Here is a 19,781-nt window from a genome sequence, read left to right as displayed (position 1 = left end):
CGGCGGGCGGGTCAGTGGCAGCTATGGATGCTTCCAGACTGGGACGCTAACAGCATCCTTCTGGCCAGCCTGGGGACCAGTGGGTGATGGGCATCCCCAAGAGCATCCTGCCATCACGCCGTCGCCTGCCCCTGCATGGTGGCATGTCACAGTCAGCCCTGCCCTGTGGGTCCAGGATGCAGGAGCCACCAGGAGGGATGCTCAGCCCCAGCCTCAGCGCAGCATGCAGCAAGCTGCCCTGAAATGCTCTGAAATCCACAAAAAAACAAGTGAAATGGGAATAAAGGCAGCATGCAAGGCAGCCTTGCATGTGAGCCACCTTTCTCCCTTCCCAAGGATTTACCCTGGGGGGCGTGGGCTTGCACTCCCCCACGCAGCTGCGGACAAAATGCTCCTGAGACAAAAAATAATAATAATAAAAAGAAAAAAAGAAAAAAGAAAAAAAGAAAAACCAGGCAGCCCTGAACGGGCCGTGCGAAGCAAATCCCGAGAGGTATGCGGCCCCGCGGCCCCGGCAGTGACAGCAGGACGGGTCAAAGGTCCCCGGGGCTGAGCCCCCAGCGGCGGGGGGGCGGAGGCCCCGGCCGGCGGGACGCCGGCCCCGATAAATCTGCCGCCAGCAGCCCCCGCTGGGGCTGGGGACAATGGGCTCCCGCGGGGGTGGAGGGCAGGACAATGCCGCCGGGCCGGCGCGCGGGGCCGTAACAAATCCTCCCTGGCACCGTAGGGCCCTCATTTGTGAAACTAATTGGCCCCCGCTTGAAAAAAAAAACGGGCTGACTCTGGCAGAGGTAGCAATGGGGACGATAGCAATGCACGCACAGGGAGGATGCACCCATTGGTCCAGAGGATGGGGATGGTGCCCCAGAGCTGGGCATCCCCCAGTGATGCTGCTGGCTGAGATCCACAAAAGGCATGGTTTATATATATATATATTTTTTTCCTTAGGTAATGCATTAGTCAATAAACAAGCACCCCAGATGAATAGGTCAGTGTTCAGTGGCACAGCACCGACACTCGCTGCCCTCCAAGGGCAGAGCACCTGTGGGGTGCCAAGGCTGATGCCAGCCTGGAGCAGCCAGGGCACCATGGCAGGAGGACCATGGCCAGGCACTGCCTGTTTGCAGCCCTGTGGCTCCACCGATGCCGTTCTCCAGCAGCCGAGAGACGCAGCACCAAGCAGGGGCTCTGCCGGGCACTGTCTCACTGCCAACGTGCAGCTCAGTTGAGGTTTTTATAAGCTGCACATGCAGCAATGTTCTACCCTTGAAGAGAAGAGGGAAAAAATGGGAAAGCTCAGGAGAGGGAACCTGGAGATGCTGAAGTCCCCAACACAGCCAGGCTTTGTCAAACCGAGCCACAATGGGCAACGCCGGAACTTGGGGCTGTTCAGGGACCCAAGCGCATGCCTGTTCTCCCACCCAAGCATATCCCTGGGATCCCATCTGAGTGAATCCCTGGGATCCAACCCAACCATATCTTTCTTGTCCCACTTGAGTGTAGCTCCAGGATCCCACCCATGCTCCCAGCCAGAGCAGCCCCAAGCCAGCCCTCAACTATTGGAAGAAAAATCACCCCCAATCAAGCAACACCACCACCCCAAAGCAGCAAGCGACGGATTTATTCATTTCCCTGACGTTTTAATGGGTTTTCCCCTTTTTGCGGGAAGATGATTACAAATTAAGCGGCATTTAAATGCTTTTTACTGTCAACAATTAAGAGGGGTGAAGGCGGGCAAGCAATTCATTCCCTGGGCAACGCGGCGGCTTGCGGCGGGCGCCACTGGCCCTTCCCTCTACTGTACACTGCACAATGGCCCCGAGCACACCATTAATTTTGCAGGATGTTCAAAAGCAAATTAAAATATAAAAAGCCCCTGGGCACAAAGATAGATACAGAGGAAGGGGGCAACGTAGGTCAAGCTCACGGAATTAAAGTCTTAGCAACCGGGGGAGCTTTAAGTGCAGCCCCATGTGGTCGCCACCTTTGCCCATCCACCCTGATTTGGTGTGTCCCGGCCACCCCATGCACGACTTGGTGGCCGCCGTCCCCATCAGCAGGGTGATGAGGTGGTCCAGAGGCAGCAGACAGGACAGGTCAGGTTTGGGATGCTGTTTGGGAGAGCTGCATTGTGCGAGGCAGCTTTAAATAGCAGGAGGTCTGAAATCAGGGTTTTAGGAGATGGATACTCAGTTCACAGAGAAAAAACCCTATGGTAGCAAGCCTGGAGAGGCACATCGTGCTCCTGAGATACAACAACGACCAGGACATAAAGACCAGCAAGATGCGACAGGCGACATGTGGGGGCTCTGCTGCCCTGTCCGGCCTGTGTGGGCATCGTGGCGTGAAGTGTGGTGCCACCTCCCAAGGAATTCCAACAAAACCAGTATGACAGTGGGTGAGGAAGGGGCTGGGCGTGTGTCCCTCCCTCCGGAAGGGAGCCAGGCGTGCGCCCACACTGTGGGCTTTAGGATGCAGGAGGTGCGGCGGCAGGAGAAAGGCAACACGTCCCCTTTAAAAGGAAATATAATTTACAGTGTGCAGCCAGGCGGCCCATAGTTTCAATCTCGTTTACTATAGAGAAAACTCTGCTAGCTGTTCTCTATCCCACAAATCCGATTTAATCAGACAAGCCAGCCAGCGTGGCTTGAAGTAAAAACGGATAATTAGTAAACAGAGAGCTACTTCAGTGCTTCATTGGCATTCGAGCCGGGCTAGTGTGTCGCATTTAAAATGCAGTCTGATGAAGTTTACAAAATCAAACCATTTGTTACTCCTATTGAAGAGGCTTCAGGCCACTTGCAATTAAATTGGAATTAGTGCTCAGAATGAGATACAGCAAATTCATACTAAAAAGGGATCTGACTTTCAGACATTTGACTTCAAGTTTTTCCCCCCTGCGTGTGCACGCTCCTGATGGCCCCCTGAGCCTCGTGGCAGCAGCAGCAAGCCTGGACCCCTGACATGACCTGGGGATGCTGCGGTAGCAGGGGAGGGGGGACCAAAGGGGACTGATGCCCTTGTGCAGCATCCCCCTTGGAGCCCTGGCAATGTGGCTCCGGTGGTGCCCAGGCGCACGGAGCCAATTTTGGGATGCGCAAAGCGATCCGCCCCTCCCAAATTCTCCTCCCAATGCTGCCATCTTTTCCCTGTCCTCAGAGAACTGTGATGAGACTTGAGAAACAAGGGAGCTCTGCCCACGCACGGCAGCAGTAACCAGCAGCACCAGAGATCCAGCAGTGAGGGGCAGGCTCCAGTGTTACACATGGGGGGATGCCGAGGGGGCCTGTAAAAAACCCCAAAACCTTGACTCCTGTCCTGCTCTGCAAACTTGGGGTCTTCAAGCAAGACTCACTCCTCCCCCAACCTCCTATTTAACGTCATCTCTGACGTGATACACGTGCCAAAGACGTGCACTGAAATCACCACCCTGGCTAGGACCGAAGCTGAGGGCTCCAAACTCTGCTGGCCCTTCCCAGATGATATTTTGGGGACTCTAGACAGTTTTCTTGACAGTGTGTCAAGGGCCCCCTCTAGTCCCAACTACCCTCAGCCCTGCAGTTGGGACACACAAGGACACACCAGTTGTGTCCCGCCAGAATGGCAGAGCCAGCCCCTGCTCCGGTGTGGCTCTGGAGCAAATGTACTGTCGAGGGGTACTGGTGGCAGCCCTGAGCCATGCCAGCTGCTCAGTTGAAGCCCAACAGCCCCCAGCTGTTTATCACCCTTGGGAATAACCCCGGACAATAAACACTTGAGATTCATGTTTTGTGCCGGAGTCACCGAATTATCCCAGTTTCCAAGGCTGCCTTTGGACTCTGCAGCTCAGCTTTGCACTGATTAACATCTTTATGGAAGGCAACTTGTCCCAGGGGGGCATTTGTTTGATTATTATTATTTACTTGGAGACAGCTCAGCTTTCTTCCCAACTTTAACCAGCTATAGAAAATGAATTCCTAAAAAAGCAGTGGAGGGCACTGGTGCTGCTGCACCAGGCAGTGACTGGATGCAGCCACCCTGGCAATGGCAGGAGGGCAGGGCAGTCTGCAGAGGTACAACAGTCACCTTGCCAGCACAGGGGTTTAAAAAAAAAGACAACCCTGAAAACAAAATGCTTCGTTTTCTCCCCGCATGCTTCTTCCGACTCTGCTGTGGTCCTGCTCTCCTGGGGAGGGATGCACAGGGAGGATGCTCAAAGGTGCAGCCTCAGCATGGGCAGCTCAAGCCTGCTGGGGTGATTTATTCCAGGGGCCATCTGGAGGTGGGGGACAATGTGGTCCCGCATCCCAGTGACCTGGCGCATTAGTCACAGCCTTCCTGCTCGACCTCTTCCTCTCCCTTTGAGCGTGGCAGGATGGCTATATCCCCTTCTTGCTGCCTTCTCGGGGGGGCCTTGGCTCCCCCCGGGCCCACGTCGCCCCCTCCCTGCTGCCCAGCATCTCCATCACCGTCACCGTCATCATCACCACGCTCTTCTGTGATTGCTCAGGCAAGGATGATTATGAGGGAGAGAGCCCAGCGACTATTAGTGGTGGTGGCGGCAGCTTTATGGCAACAGGCACACAACTCATTTGTTTCATGTTTCATGGAATATAAAAGCGCCGAAACATTTTAATTTTAAATTCTTATCATTGAATTTACTGCTTTTCTCTCGCAATGATTTGTGTTGCTTTTTAATTTTTACAGTCTCTACAGAAGCCAGATGCTACCGCCTAGGGCCAAAATAATAAAAACCCGCCGCAGTCGCGAGTTACAGAACAAAAAGGAAACGCGCGGCTGACAGAAGTTAATATCTCAATTTAACAGTGCTGCTCCGCTAATGATCCTTTGATATGTGTTTATTTAGAAAGGTCTGATCTTGACCTTGAAAGCAAACTAAACTGCAAAGTCTTTATGAGAGGAGAGAAAGACTTTATTTATAGACTGGCTTTGCGTCAATCACGGCACAGCCGGACCCGCGTCGGGCATAGCTGGGCCTGGTGAAACCCACCATCACCCAAGGCTGCAGTTTTAAGAGGGCAGATCGGCTGCCAAGGGGCACTGCGGCATGTCCCCAGTCCCAGGGCACTGAACCTTGCCTGCACGTCCAGGGATGCTCCTACAGGACAACACTAGGCTGGGTACAGGTAGAGGAGACAGTCTGCCCTCTGAGCACCTCCTGCTCCAGTCCTTGTCTCCAGCACATGGAGGAGCATTCTGCCCTCCCCCTGCACGTGGTCCCCAGAATTCAGCATCACAAAACCTGCCCTGACAGAGAACGAGTAGGTTTTCCTCCCAAAGAAACCCAGCATGGCACAAGTCTCATATTTTGAAATGAAAACCTGCTGATCTGTTTGGAGGCCAATACCATTTTTCTGCATTTTCAGCCCTCGGCTGGGGGCAGAGGGGGCGGGTACTTCCTGAGCTCCCACCTCCACAGGAGCCCCGGACAGCACTGCCGAGGCTTCATGCCTGTGGTGTGCTGCACTTCCCAGCCCAGCTACCCTTGTTTTAGGTCCAACAGCTGTCTGAACACGTTTTCAAACCCTAAAGCCAGAGAAGCCCTGTGATACTGGGAGCACAATAACCATCACTTAAAGCCTCTCTGCCCATCTGCCAAACCAACCGTGCACCTCGTGTGTCCCAGCTCTCTCACTCCTGGTCATCCCTGGCAAAATCTGGTGTTCAGTTCCTTCAATCCGTACCAGTACAGGCAGACAAGCTGCCCTCCTTCCTGGCAAAACAAACATTGCTTGACCAGAGCACAATAATCCCTTTGGTATCTGGGAATAAATGTGCAGCATCGCCCCTCACTGCCACTCTCCATAGCCTGGCCTAGTGCCCTCCATCCTGGAGAACACTGGGAATATAAATCCCAAGAATCTCTAACATCCTTTTCCACATTGCTTTCCCAGTAATGGTTAAATTAATGTATAACAAACTGTTTCATCGTTAAACAAATAGCTCCAGCAGGGAGATGGAGCCCTCACCAGCATTTCTTGTCCATCCAGCACCACCCCCAGCTCCTTCTGGCCAAAAACTCCAGCCACAAGTGTTTGCCAACCAGCCCATCATGGTGGGTGCACACTTTTCCCTGCCAGCAGAGTTTTACAGGACAGCAGATGATGTCCCAGAGCCCAGTGTTGTGGTGTCCTGCCTTCCATGAAGGCCACCATCACCATGGCCACCATCAGCATCACCACCACCATCCCACTCGGCACAGAGCAGTGCATGCCCATTGCTCACCCACTCCTGCATCTCTCCTGGCCATGGTGACACCATTCTGTCATTCCTCAGGGATCCCCGGTTCAAACCTGAGCCCATCCAACCACCCTTTTGCCTAAGCATGGTCAGCAGAGTTGCTGGCTGCCGCGAGGCACAAAGACAGGATCCACTTATTATTCCTGCACCCCCATCATTAAAAAAGAAGAAAAGATGAAAGGCCCCTTGGTACCCCTGAAGGATGTGGAATGGCACCGGGAGCAGCTTGTTCCACGTGGGGTTTTTTTGGTAAAGTAGGGAGCCATGAATCCCGAGGGACAAAAGTAACTGCTAAGGTAAGTTAAACCTTGTCGAGATGAACTTTCCTGCTACTTTTAATTAAAAGTTCTTTGGAATTAAAAAGGACACTATTCAGGAAAGGCTGAAAAAAAAAATTCATTGACACCAGCCCGCCCCCCTCCCCTTTTTCCCAAGGAAAAGAAAAAGCTGTTTTTGTGTGTCTGCTCACCCAGCCCGCACTGTACAAAAGGAAGCGGATTTGCAGCAAGACACATGAGATGACCCCCTGACCCTGAGCCGCTGAAAAGTCCTCAATGGCATAAATACCAGATAATCAATCACATACCAGGAGGGCCGGTCCCCCTGCCCTCGCCCCCGCCGCCGGGTTTATGAGAGATGCACTGTAAACGGACACCGGCTCCTGCGGGAGGCCCCTCTCGGCATTACTGCGCCGGACCGCACGCCCCGGCCGCCCCTCGCTCACCAGCTCCATCTCCTAAAGCCCCAGCACAGCCGTGCTGAGCGTCCCGCAAAGCCAGGATTGTCTTTTCCTTCCTGCACCAGAGCAAACCAAGGGGCAAAGAGGGCCAGCAGGCTCTTCGGTGCTCTGGAGCCATGGCCAAGCGTCCCCTGAGTCATTGTGGCTGGAGCAGGCCCAGCAGTAGGGAAAAACAGCCCAAGTGACAAGGCTTTGCTTTTCTAGGGGTCGTTTGCTTTTTGGAGCCTCAGTGGGTTCCATCAGTGACGGCACAGCCCTGATTTCCCTTACAGGAGTATCCTGAAGGCAAGCAGAGGAGGGCTGCCACCTCCCACCATGCTCAGCAATGGATGCTCCAGCTTCCAGGGAGGGAGGAAAACCAGAGCTGCTGAGGTGCTGCCTGGGTTCAGCTAAATGGGAGCCACTTGGCAACTAAATTTGATGATGCTTTTGTCCATGGGTCAGAGGTTAAATATGTTCACACTAATCCCCTTCATCTAGAATTAAAGGACAAGAAAGATTTCTCCGTAGCTTAGTGAGGGCTTTTCTCACCACGCGTTAAGCAGTATTTGTACAGGAACGTTGCAGGCCGACTGTTGGTGGTGGGGTTTGGACACGCAGATCCGCCACATTTCCATCGTGGGCCTGTTTTGTGTGAACATGACTACTGGCATGAAGCCCGACCTCACCACACTCCCTGATGAGCCCACCTTGAAGTGCACAGAAATTTTGCAGTGAAGGTGGGGAAAGTGGCAGTGCGCGGGGAGGAGCAAGATTCCCAGCGTCAGGAATGCATGCCTGGACTCCGGTTTCAAGCACTGTCACAGGACATTACTGTCAGACAAAGGGGCTCTGTGCCGAGCCCCCCAGGACCCCGCCAAAGGGGCTGGTGCTAACGATGCGATGCCACCAACTCTGCTCCCAATGGGTGATTCCTGAAGGATGAGGATTCCAAAGGGAGCACAGCCCTTGGTTCTATAGAAATAAACGTTTGTGAAAAGTGCTTGCTTTGAAGATACTGGCTTGTATGGGAAGAGCAACTAGGGCATCAGCTGGGAAGCACAGAGAGGCTGGCTCCAGCTGAACACGTGCACACCCTTCCCTCCGCTGGTACCCTGTTCAGTTCTTTTTGCAAATAAACTTGGCCGTGAGAGCATTAAAAAACTACATCCTCCTTCTTTCCAAGGTTCTTATAAATACACTTACAGGCAATGCTGCACAAGAGACACTGCTCCTGCACATAGCGTTTTTGGCTCCAGTCAGGTGCCTCTACGCCGGACCGCACGCCCCGGCCGCCCCTTGCTCACCAGCTCCATCTCCTAAAGCCCCAGCACAGCCGTGCTGAGCGTCCCGCAAAGCCAGGATTGTCTTTTCCTTCCTGCACCAGAGCAAACCAAGGGGCAAAGAGGGACAGCAGGCTTTTCGGTGCTCTGGAGCCATGGCCAAGCGTCCCCTGAGTCATTGTGGCTGGAGCAGGCCCAGCAGTAGGGAAAAACAGCCCAAATGACAAGGCTTTGCTTTTCTAGGGGTCGTTTGCTTTTTGGAGCCTCAGTGGGTTCCATCAGTGACGGCACAGCCCTGATTTCCCTTACAGGAGTATCCTGAAGGCAAGCAGAGGAGGGCTGCCACCTCCCACCATGCTCAGCAATGGATGCTCCAGCTTCCAGGGAGGGAGGAAAACCAGAGCTGCTGAGGTGCTGCCTGGGTTCAGCTAAATGGGAGCCACTTGGCAACTAAATTTGATGATGCTTTTGTCCATGGGTCAGAGGTTAAATATGTTCACACTAATCCCCTTCATCTAGAATTAAAGGACAAGAAAGATTTCTCCGTAGCTTAGTGAGGGCTTTTCTCACCACGCGTTAAGCAGTATTTGTACAGGAACGTTGCAGGCCGACTGTTGGTGGTGGGGTTTGGACACGCAGATCCGCCACATTTCCATCGTGGGCCTGTTTTGTGTGAACATGACTACTGGCATGAAGCCCGACCTCACCACACTCCCTGATGAGCCCACCTTGAAGTGCACAGAAATTTTGCAGTGAAGGTGGGGAAAGTGGCAGTGCGCGGGGAGGAGCAAGATTCCCAGCGTCAGGAATGCATGCCTGGACTCCGGTTTCAAGCACTGTCACAGGACATTACTGTCAGACAAAGGGGCTCTGTGCCGAGCCCCCCAGGACCCCGCCAAAGGGGCTGGTGCTAACGATGCGATGCCACCAACTCTGCTCCCAATGGGTGATTCCTGAAGGATGAGGATTCCAAAGGGAGCACAGCCCTTGGTTCTATAGAAATAAACGTTTGTGAAAAGTGCTTGCTTTGAAGATACTGGCTTGTATGGGAAGAGCAACTAGGGCATCAGCTGGGAAGCACAGAGAGGCTGGCTCCAGCTGAACACGTGCACACCCTTCCCTCCGCTGGTACCCTGTTCAGTTCTTTTTGCAAATAAACTTGGCCGTGAGAGCATTAAAAAACTACATCCTCCTTCTTTCCAAGGTTCTTATAAATACACTTACAGGCAATGCTGCACAAGAGACACTGCTCCTGCACATAGCGTTTTTGGCTCCAGTCAGGTGCCTCTACCCCAAAACGTCGTAACAGCCACAAAAGCACCAGCAGCGTTTTGCATTTTCAGGCACCGTAATCCTTGCATCCAAGTCAAAGCCCATCCCAGCCCTGCCCCTGCTGCTCTCAGCCTCTGACAGAAGCTGGAGGAGTGCACGGGGCTTTGGCCACAAATCCATGCCTCAGCATTCCACATCCACCCTCACATCTGACAGGAAATCTGCCCAGCACCGTCAGGGCATCCTGGCTCCGCATCAACGCACTGCCCGCCCTGATGGAGCTGTAGAGACATTGCAGGGGGCTGTGGGTAGCAAGTGCCAACACCAATACAAACACCCCTGACAGCACAGCTGTTTCCCAGGCAGGTATCATTTTGAGGCAGAGAAAGTGAAGCAAAAGAAAGGCGCTAAGATGATATGTAATTAATGGGATTAGATGTAAATTTGCCCAGAACAGAGAGAGGCACATGTGCCCCTGTGACAGGGCAGCTCCAGCACTGTTCCCACTGCACCAGGCTCCTACACATCCCCCATGCCAACCCAAACCACCAATGAGGTTTCTAGGATGCTCTTCCATAGAAAAATGCCAAGTGCTCTGGCAGTAAAAAACAAACAACAAACAAAAAACATTTTAAAAATCACCCTGTAGCTAAGTGCACATCTCAGAGAGGAGCGGGGACATTCCACTGCCTCCTCTCCCGGATTCTTGCTCTCGTTCGCTGGATTTTTCTCCTTTTTGTACCTTCGCTCATACTGCATGACTGTTTTGAATCTCTAAAATAACGTGACAAGTTAATGATGGCACAATTATCTAAATGTTTAACAGACATGTTATCTAAGTGAATCGGATTGAGATTCCATCCCGCTGACAATAAACATCAATGGGAGTGCAGAAAGTGATAGGCAAATTATCGCCAACCCCGCAATTTCAATGCTATTAAATTTGGAGGAATAACAGCCCTGAGGCCTGTAAACTCTGAATAAAATAGACCCTTGTGTTTGGCCAACTATTAAATCAAAATGCTACCAACATCCCAGAAGAAAAAAAAAAAAAGGGAGGGGGCAAGATTTATAGCTGTTCAATTTTCAGTTACACGTTGGTTTTATTAACTCTTTTCTGCTACTTGCATCCCAGTGTTGGCATGGCTGGGGGATGTGAAGGGAGCGGGCAGGGGCGCAGGCAGGGGACATGGGCAGAGGCTGCTGCACATCCTCTGTGCAGTGGCCGGGGGCACACTGACCTCACAAATCACAGAGCCAAGAACATGCCAAAGAAAACATGCTCTACATCGGGCGTCGAGCGTGCCCACGTGAAACTGGGCCAGGAGCAAACCTGAGCTGGGCTGCGCGACGTGCTAATTGCCCTGGTGTGCGGGAGGGAACTCGAGAAGAGTCACCTCTGGTATTTATAAAAGTTGGCAGCAAGCCTTAGCCCCATTAGCACAAGTCCCATTAACATGAGATCCCCAGTCAGGGGTCCTGGGGCAGCCCCCTCAGTGCAGCCCCATCTTCCCTTCACATTTCTGGGGAAGGGTAAGGAATTTTCCATGATCTGACACTGGGCACTGGGCTTGCTCTGCTGGAGGATGAGGCACAGCAGTTGCTGCTTTTCCCACTGCCGCAGGACGGGGCTGGGGGCAGCAGGCACTGGGGAGGAGCACCAGCTGTGCACAGCACCCACTGCCTTGCTGCTTACCAGCAGAAAAGATTTTACTTATTATTATTTTTCCCTTTGCACCAGAAAGTAGGAAGTGGGTTCTCTACCATAAGAGACAGGGAGTATTTGGTGTCCCTTTGAGACGCAGGGAGAGGAATGGGGAAAAAAAAACAAGATAAAGAGAGGTCCTGGATCCTGACTGTTCATCTGAGCAACAGCATCAAGAGAAATCCCAAGAACTCTTTCTCTTGGCCACCAACACTCTCAAACCATGTTTCACCCAGACAAGCAGCAGACAGGTCCTGCGTTCTCCTCTAAACTCCAAGGTTCTGAGCAAAGCAGGTACTTTTGGGTACCTGCTCAGGTTTCAGGGACATCCCTGAAGAAATCTCTCTGCCATCTACTAAAAAGGGCTACTTTTCTGCCTGGGAGGTTGGTCTTTTTCCAGCCAACCTGCTGCAGAGGGTGAAGGGAGGACAGCCAAAAGAAATCCATTCTGGGAGATGCCATTATTTGGGAACGGGCTTAATTATAGCGCAGGCAGGGCAGGGATGCTCTCCATGCCAGGGAGGGCTCTGCCTGCTGCCTGCCTGCAGAGAGGAAACGATTCATTTTGGCCACCCAGCCCCTCTCTGCATGACACCATGTTTACAGCCAGGGGTGGGGATCAAAAAACAAACCCATGCTGCACCCCATGTCCCCCTCTGGGCCCTGGGGTGGGCCAGCCCTCTGCTTCAGCAACCCAGGGGGCTTTAATCCCTGAGGTATCAAGCTTGGTGGCAGAACCACGTAGCTGCTCTGTTCCGTGGCATGGTTTTGGGTGCAGGCATAATTAAATAGCTGCTTGACAGTATCCAGGCCTTATGTCACACCCATGGCATGGTCCTATCACCCAGCAGATACCTCACCCCTGCACACACCCCATGGCAGCGCAACAAAACTGCCCCCAAACTCCATCCACAATGCCATTATCCCTGTAAATGCTTCAAAAATCAGGAACACAACTACCAGCATTGGCTGGGGTTTGCAAGTGGCACATTTAGGTGCATATGGCTTCAAAAACCAAGGGAGACCAGTGAGCAGTGCATGGATGCTCAGGTTGGGCTCCTCCTCCCATCATCGCCATTACAAACTCAGCAAAAAGGCACCTGAATAAGGGAACAGCAAGTATCCAAAACAAAAAGCCTTTTGAGGTTTCCCTTGTAAAAGCCATACATCAATTTCAACACAAGCACAAAACCATTCCCAGTTGAGAGCTCAGCAGAAAAAGCAGCTGACTTACCTGTGTCAAATCAAAGCCAAGACAGGGACCCAGGCTGGTTGGGAGTGCACACAGTGATGGGTGAAGCTCCCCATTGGGCAGCAGCTTCCCAAGACACCTAAACCCAACCCTCACGCTGCAGGGAAGAAGGGAAATGAGGGCACATACCGGTGTGTGTCTGCCGGTGCGTCTCCAGGGCGTCTTCCTTCGAGAACTGGGCACCACACTGATCACAGACCAGGGCTTTGGCGCCCGCTGGGGAGAGAAAGGGGAGAGGAGGGTTATCAGGGTGCCCAACCTGTGCTGAGGACATTGCCACAGCCACCAGGATCATCCAACCTTAGGGGATGTGCAATGGGGGTCATGTTCTGCATCCCCCGTACAGCTGGGAGCAGCAGTGCTGTGCCAAGCCCTGTGGCCCCGCTTCTGCACATCACACAACACACCATAAAGAGCTGCTGGCCAGGAAGAAATCAAATATTTGGGGTTAAAAAAAAAGATTAAATCATTAAACATCGATGTGTTTCATTGGCATTGTAACCAATCTAATTGCAAACGGTTTCCTGCCCCTTCCCAGCGCCATTGCTGGTACCTGAGGGTGGTATCCAAGGATGTGCCCAATCAGAGGCACGGCAGATTGAGCGGGCAGCTCGGAGCCGTCTTCGACTATCGGAGAGAGATGCAGCATTGGGGGAGTTCTTAGAAAATCACTATCAACATGTGCTGCTCATTCGGGCGAGGAAAAAAACAGGATGCCCAGCAGCAGATAAGGAACTTCCAGGTAAAAGCAGATTAGCAACACACACCACGTCTGAAGCACTGCTGGTGGGGCAAAGCTGTGGACCCATTTCTTAGATTTCAAGGTTTGATTCATCTGTTGTGAGATGCTGAGCAGCCTCTGGGGGGCTGCGGGGGAGGCATCACTCTGCTGCCCACTCCCAGGGGTCCAGACAGCGTCTCCCACCCCTTCCCACCTGCCCATCAGGGTGGGACTCAGAAAAAGGTGCGATGGGGAGAGACAGAAGTATCACGACATGCATTAAAAAGATAATTCTTTCGCCTTTAAATTGTCTCACTAACTGCAGGCTCGCAGGCAGAAGTATTTGGCAGCGGCGAAATTAAAAGTGATAAATTTTCTCGCCAAGCGTTGATCGATAATAGAGGTCTCATCTGTTAATCAATACGACAGTCTGCCTGTTTACTGTGCATATGTTGTTCTCTGCCGCCCTCGCCGTGATGTCAGGTTTGCATTCAAAACAACCTGAGCATGCACTGGGCACATGGCTGCTTCAGGGCTGAAAAAGACTGAAAAAAGGGGACTGGGGTGATGGGGGGAGGGGAGTGAGGCGCCTTCCCTGCATGTGCCACCTGGGATGCTTTGGGGATGCAGAGCATCCTGTGGGTACAGACACTGCCGGAGGTCCCCTCCCTTCACCCGTGGCAGGGAGAGGAGCCTGAGCCCACCCGTGATGGGGAGAAGGTGCTGGAGCATCCTGGGGACAGGACAGTGGGGCCACGGTTGTACTGCCCTCAGCCCGGCATGGGTGATGTGCAGCCAGCAGTTGCCAAGGCAATGCCTCTCCATCGCAGTGGGAAGCTCCTCCATCCCTCTGCTGTCAATCCATGAGGATACAGCAACAGGTCCTGCTCAGGATGTGGCACTGGGGGGCTTGGGGTGGCCATGAGGCTGCCAGCAACGGGGTTGAGCTAACCACAGGGTTTACTCTTTCTTTCCCCATTTCTGAAGGGGGAGCAGCGTTCCACGGTCACTGCTGGAGCCCCCGAGAGCACAGTGTGGGCACAGAGGGGCTGCAGGAGCCCAGCATGGAAGGGCAAAGGCGGCCGGCATCTGGCTGGGGGGGACAGAAAAAATTCCTGGCGAGGCGAAAATAAACAGGGCGAGCGGCGGGAGGAGCCGGGCGCGCTGGCTTACATAAGGAAGCACAGCGTGTACCAAAACAGCGGCCCCAAAAAAAGCCGGAGCTGTCAGAACAATGAGTACAGACATGGGGCAGTTTACAGCAGGCGCTGCCGTACAGTTTTATTTACAGTACCTCTTATCAGCGCGGGAACAGCACGCTGCCTGCCAATTTCCAAAGGCCAGGACTGTGTGTTCTTTCCCTCAAGTAGATGTGTACTCCAGGCAGGGGAATTTTTTTCTCTCTCTTTTTTTTTTTTTTTTCTCATCAGCAAAACAAAAACTGATCCAGAGCCAGGATTCCTGCAATGTACACATGCCGGCAGAGGGGGAGGAGGAGGAGGGCGGCGATTGCATATGTAAATAGTTCAAGGTTAATTTTACTATGTGAGTCACCGGGAAAAATGTCATCCAACATCTGAGCTTATTATAACAGGGCTCAGAAAAAAAACACCACAGCTCGATGTTTGTTATTAAAGAGAGCAGGACGCGCTTGAAGGCGGCACATCCAGAGCCTGTGGCAGAGTTTTCTTCCCTCCCTCCTCCTTCCTTCCATGCTGTAAACGACACCCGTCCAAATGATCACCCTCTCGGGACACATGCACTGGTTTGGGGAGGGCATTTTTAGCGAGTGCCTTGTGTCACCTACAGTATATAGATATCTTGGGATGATCTTCCTGAGGCGACGGACGGGACTCCGCGTGCTGCCAAGTAGCGGCTGCGTCCTGGTGCGAGCTGTTGGCACCCACCTCCCTGATGTACATTTATATCACTGCAAGCTAATTTATAGCCCCTGCCTAACACAGGTCCCTGCAGCCAACAGAGAAGGAGCCAATGCTTTTTCCACCCTGCACTATCTGCACAGTCATTGCTGCCCCAGTGTCCCCCTGCTGCAAGGTCAGTGAAGCTTGGGGACAATGGAGCCCCTGAGAGAAGCCATACAGAGGGGGAGGACTCAGGTTACTTCATTTCTCCCCAAAGGAAATGCAAGGGGCAGCACAAAGATGGCTAGGACCAGCAGCACTGCTGGGGTTTAAAGCAGCTCTTGGAAATGGGATGATTAAAAGAGTTATAGCAAGCATCTCTGTGAGCATCCCTGGAGCATCCCCCCAGCTGGGTGGGAGCAGGCAGGGCTGCAGCTCCCTCCCCACAGGCCAGGCTTCACTGGGGGGTCTGGATACACTCGCCTGTTGTAGCCACTATCAACCCAACAGCCATTCACTTTAATTACTTTATTGGGGATGAGGAACAGGCTCTCCAGTTTTAGCACTTGGGATGGTAGGAAGTAGTAAAACATCCCAAAGCAGCTACGAGCACCTCTGCCTCCCTGCCTTGCCCTTAACTGGCGCTGCAGCCCTCCACTGGCTCTGGCTCCCACCTGTTCCCTGCAGGATGGGGGTGGCAGGAGCAGCCAATGCCTCTGTCCCCTTCCCAGGCGATCCCACCATGTTCCAAAGCTCTGTCCAACGAAACTCAGGTCCCAACCCCAGCTGGAGAGAAACTTCCCTGGGGTGGGAGCCCAAGGGGCTGCAGGGAGAGGAACTCCAAAAACAACAGCTTTTTTCCCTCAGAAAAAAATTAAGGGAAAAGGAAAAAGAGGAGCTGCGGGCATCCTCCTCCTCCAGAGGATGGGAAATCAGTGATTTCCCACAAGGAAAAGGGCAGTGGGGGTGCAACACCCCAGCCCTTCCCCCACCACAGTTTCGACACCACGGCCCAGCCAGTACGATGCCACATCTATTCCCTTTCTTCCCCCAGCACAGAGAATTCATAAAAATTTGGGATTGCATATTATTAACAGGCTGTAATTGGCAAGAAGGGGAGGGGGGGAAATATGGATTAAAAAAAGAAAAAAAATTGCCAAGAAAATTTATGCACTGTCGTCGCTTTACTACCTAATTAATTCAGTAATTTCAAAAAACAATTTTATTTATGTTCCATTTACCACATCAAAAGTGCAAAGAAAAAAAAGCACCAAACCACAGTGATGCTAAAATAATACCTCAAGGCATCTATTTTTAATCAGGGGGGAAAAAAAAAAAAGTACCAGCCCCAGTTTCTATACAATCTCTGTTGGGCAGACCACCAACTCGGGATAGCAAAGCAGCCGAGCCCTCCACGAGTGCCTTCCTGGCTGCTGAAAACAGAGCTTGTCAAAAAAAAAAACACCAACCAAATCCATAATGGCCTGAGGCTCCTCTCCAATCTATTTTCTGCTCAGCTGGTTTTAAATGAAGTTATTATGAGTCATTAAAACACCCGCAAGCCTGTGGAAGTCAGCCAATTACAATTTTAAATTTAGCCTGTTCTCTATCCCATTCTCTTGTTTTCTTCTTTTGCCCACATCAAGCTGCTTTTTGATTTTTATTATTGCTGTTATTATTATTATTTCCCTTCTCCTCTGTTTCACTCAAGTGGAAGAGACAGTCGTGAAAATCTTTGCGCTAAAAAAATGCAACAGAGAAACCCAAGAAGGACTGAAAAATGACAGAGCTGCAAAGCAGCCTTGGATTTGGAGAGGAAAATGGCCTGGCCTCCCTTCTTCCCAACCTGCCATCAAAAGACATTGACAGAATATAGGGAAAAAGGCTTTGGAAGGTAAGGGGGGGCTGCTGAGCACCACACAGACCCCAGCCCAGGAACAAGACAAGCCCCCCAGCACCCCTACACCCTGCATCCAGTTGAGTGCCAGGGGCATCACCTGAAGGAGAGGTGGCTCCCATGGGAGGATGCTCCTGGAGCATCCTGAGGCCGTCCTGGGGAGGCTCAGAAAAGCACCTGGAATGACAAAGTGGGTCATTCAGGGGCTCTCAGGGGAGGGCCACCACCACCACCCAACCTTTGCCAGCCAGCGCCACCGCCTTGCACGCCACACAAATAAAGGGGGGGTATTTTCATATTAAAAAAAAGTGAAAAATTCAGATTTTTAGCTCAGGAGCCAAAAAAAGGCAGGTTCTGACATCACAACCCCTTTGCCCCCAGCCTGGGGTGCTGCTCCCTCTGGCAGCCTCTGCTCGACAGGGACAAAACGAGAGCCCTCGGCCCCGGCAGCCCCGCGCGGCGAGCGAGCAGGGAGCGCGTTGCACAGCCCATAAAACTCCAAACAGCCTCCAGACACTCCTGCAATCGTCCTCCATCAAAACACTTTGTCTTGCATACAGAAATGCGGCGGGGCGCCGCACAGAATACCAAATCAGGCCGTGATGGTGCGGGGAGGCGGCTCCTTGGCAACCGGGGGGGCTCCGCAGCCGCACCGCTCGACAGGAAACAAAATCTGTCAAGCCTGTTGGGCAAATGATAAACATTAGCGGTATTAAAACAAAAAAAAAAAACCCAAACACCACACACAACACAAAAGCCATGTAAATGGCTGGTGAGCACGCAGGGAGGGATGAGGAAGGATGAGGTGGGATACTGAAGGATGGGGAGGGATGGGGAGGCTCTGTCTCCATTCCCTCCCCACCCCAGGGGATGGGAGATCCAGCAGCACGACCTCGGGGGAACTTTGGGAAGTTTCCCCCCACCCTGCAGAAATGATGCTCCTGATCCGCAGGCACCGATGGCTTTGGGCAGATGGATGGACGTGAGATTGATGTGGAGAGCACCAGAGTGCAAGGGGGGACTGCGGGGCTGGCACCCCCCCTCTATAGCAAGGGTGCAGGCTAAGGAGGGGAGCAGGGAGAGAAAAGCCCACATCAAGCTGCTTTTTGATTTTTATTATTGCTGTTATTATTATTATTTCCCTTCTCCTCTGTTTCACTCAAGTGGAAGAGACAGTCGTGAAAATCTTTGCGCTAAAAAAATGCAACAGAGAAACCCAAGAAGGACTGAAAAATGACAGAGCTGCAAAGCAGCCTTGGATTTGGAGAGGAAAATGGCCTGGCCTCCCTTCTTCCCAACCTGCCATCAAAAGACATTGACAGAATATAGGGAAAAAGGCTTTGGAAGGTAAGGGGGGGCTGCTGAGCACCACACAGACCCCAGCCCAGGAACAAGACAAGCCCCCCAGCACCCCTACACCCTGCATCCAGTTGAGTGCCAGGGGCATCACCTGAAGGAGAGGTGGCTCCCATGGGAGGATGCTCCTGGAGCATCCTGAGGCCGTCCTGGGGAGGCTCAGAAAAGCACCTGGAATGACAAAGTGGGTCATTCAGGGGCTCTCAGGGGAGGGCCACCACCACCACCCAACCTTTGCCAGCCAGCGCCACCGCCTTGCACGCCACACAAATAAAGGGGGGGTATTTTCATATTAAAAAAAAGTGAAAAATTCAGATTTTTAGCTCAGGAGCCAAAAAAAGGCAGGTTCTGACATCACAACCCCTTTGCCCCCAGCCTGGGGTGCTGCTCCCTCTGGCAGCCTCTGCTCGACAGGGACAAAACGAGAGCCCTCGGCCCCGGCAGCCCCGCGCGGCGAGCGAGCAGGGAGCGCGTTGCACAGCCCATAAAACTCCAAACAGCCTCCAGACACTCCTGCAATCGTCCTCCATCAAAACACTTTGTCTTGCATACAGAAATGCGGCGGGGCGCCGCACAGAATACCAAATCAGGCCGTGATGGTGCGGGGAGGCGGCTCCTTGGCAACCGGGGGGGCTCCGCAGCCGCACCGCTCGACAGGAAACAAAATCTGTCAAGCCTGTTGGGCAAATGATAAACATTAGCGGTATTAAAACAAAAAAAAAAAACCCAAACACCACACACAACACAAAAGCCATGTAAATGGCTGGTGAGCACGCAGGGAGGGATGAGGAAGGATGAGGTGGGATACTGAAGGATGGGGAGGGATGGGGAGGCTCTGTCTCCATTCCCTCCCCACCCCAGGGGATGGGAGATCCAGCAGCACGACCTCGGGGGAACTTTGGGAAGTTTCCCCCCACCCTGCAGAAATGATGCTCCTGATCCGCAGGCACCGATGGCTTTGGGCAGATGGATGGACGTGAGATTGATGTGGAGAGCACCAGAGTGCAAGGGGGGACTGCGGGGCTGGCACCCCCCCTCTATAGCAAGGGTGCAGGCTAAGGAGGGGAGCAGGGAGAGAAAAATAAATCGATTTCATCAGGTGAGGGCGGGGAGGAAGCAGCTGGCTCCAACCCAGCGGCCGGGGCCAGGAACACAGCCAAAACGGGAGCTAAAAGCAAACCACGTTCTTCTGGGCTCAGCTCAGGCTCTTGAGGCAGAGAGGATGGGGAGGGAGGAGGGGGGGGTGTGAGAGAAATGTATTTTTCATCAGCCAGTGTATAATTTATAAACAGCATTAAACAGTTTTTGTTGTCTTTCCTCCTCTCCCCCGTGTGCGCGGCTTGGCCAGCAGTCAAGCCTGCATTAATTTCTGCCGTGGGTACAGTGTGTTCTTGGATGCACATCTGCGGATGATCATAAACGCGGGAACGCTGGCAGAACATCCAGACCTGCCGGCAGGCCGCTGACATCAACAG

General features: G+C 52.8%; 1 protein-coding gene across 1 annotated transcript in view; it reads right to left on the bottom strand.

The window, feature by feature from the left end:
- The window catches only part of ZBTB16 (zinc finger and BTB domain containing 16), a 65,321-nt gene that overhangs the window by 6,987 nt on the left and 38,553 nt on the right, over nucleotides 1–19,781 (bottom strand). The window contains exon 4 of the mRNA XM_010008758.1: nucleotides 12,599–12,686. Coding sequence (XP_010007060.1) covers nucleotides 12,599–12,686 — 88 coding nt within the window. The remainder of the gene's footprint in view (nucleotides 1–12,598; nucleotides 12,687–19,781) is intronic.

This window comes from Chaetura pelagica, unplaced genomic scaffold, assembly GCF_000747805.2.
Source record: "Chaetura pelagica isolate M959 unplaced genomic scaffold, ChaPel_1.0 scaffold650, whole genome shotgun sequence".
In the NCBI taxonomy this organism is placed as follows: domain Eukaryota; kingdom Metazoa; phylum Chordata; class Aves; order Apodiformes; family Apodidae; genus Chaetura; species Chaetura pelagica.
This window is presented reverse-complemented; position numbering and strand designations above follow the sequence as displayed.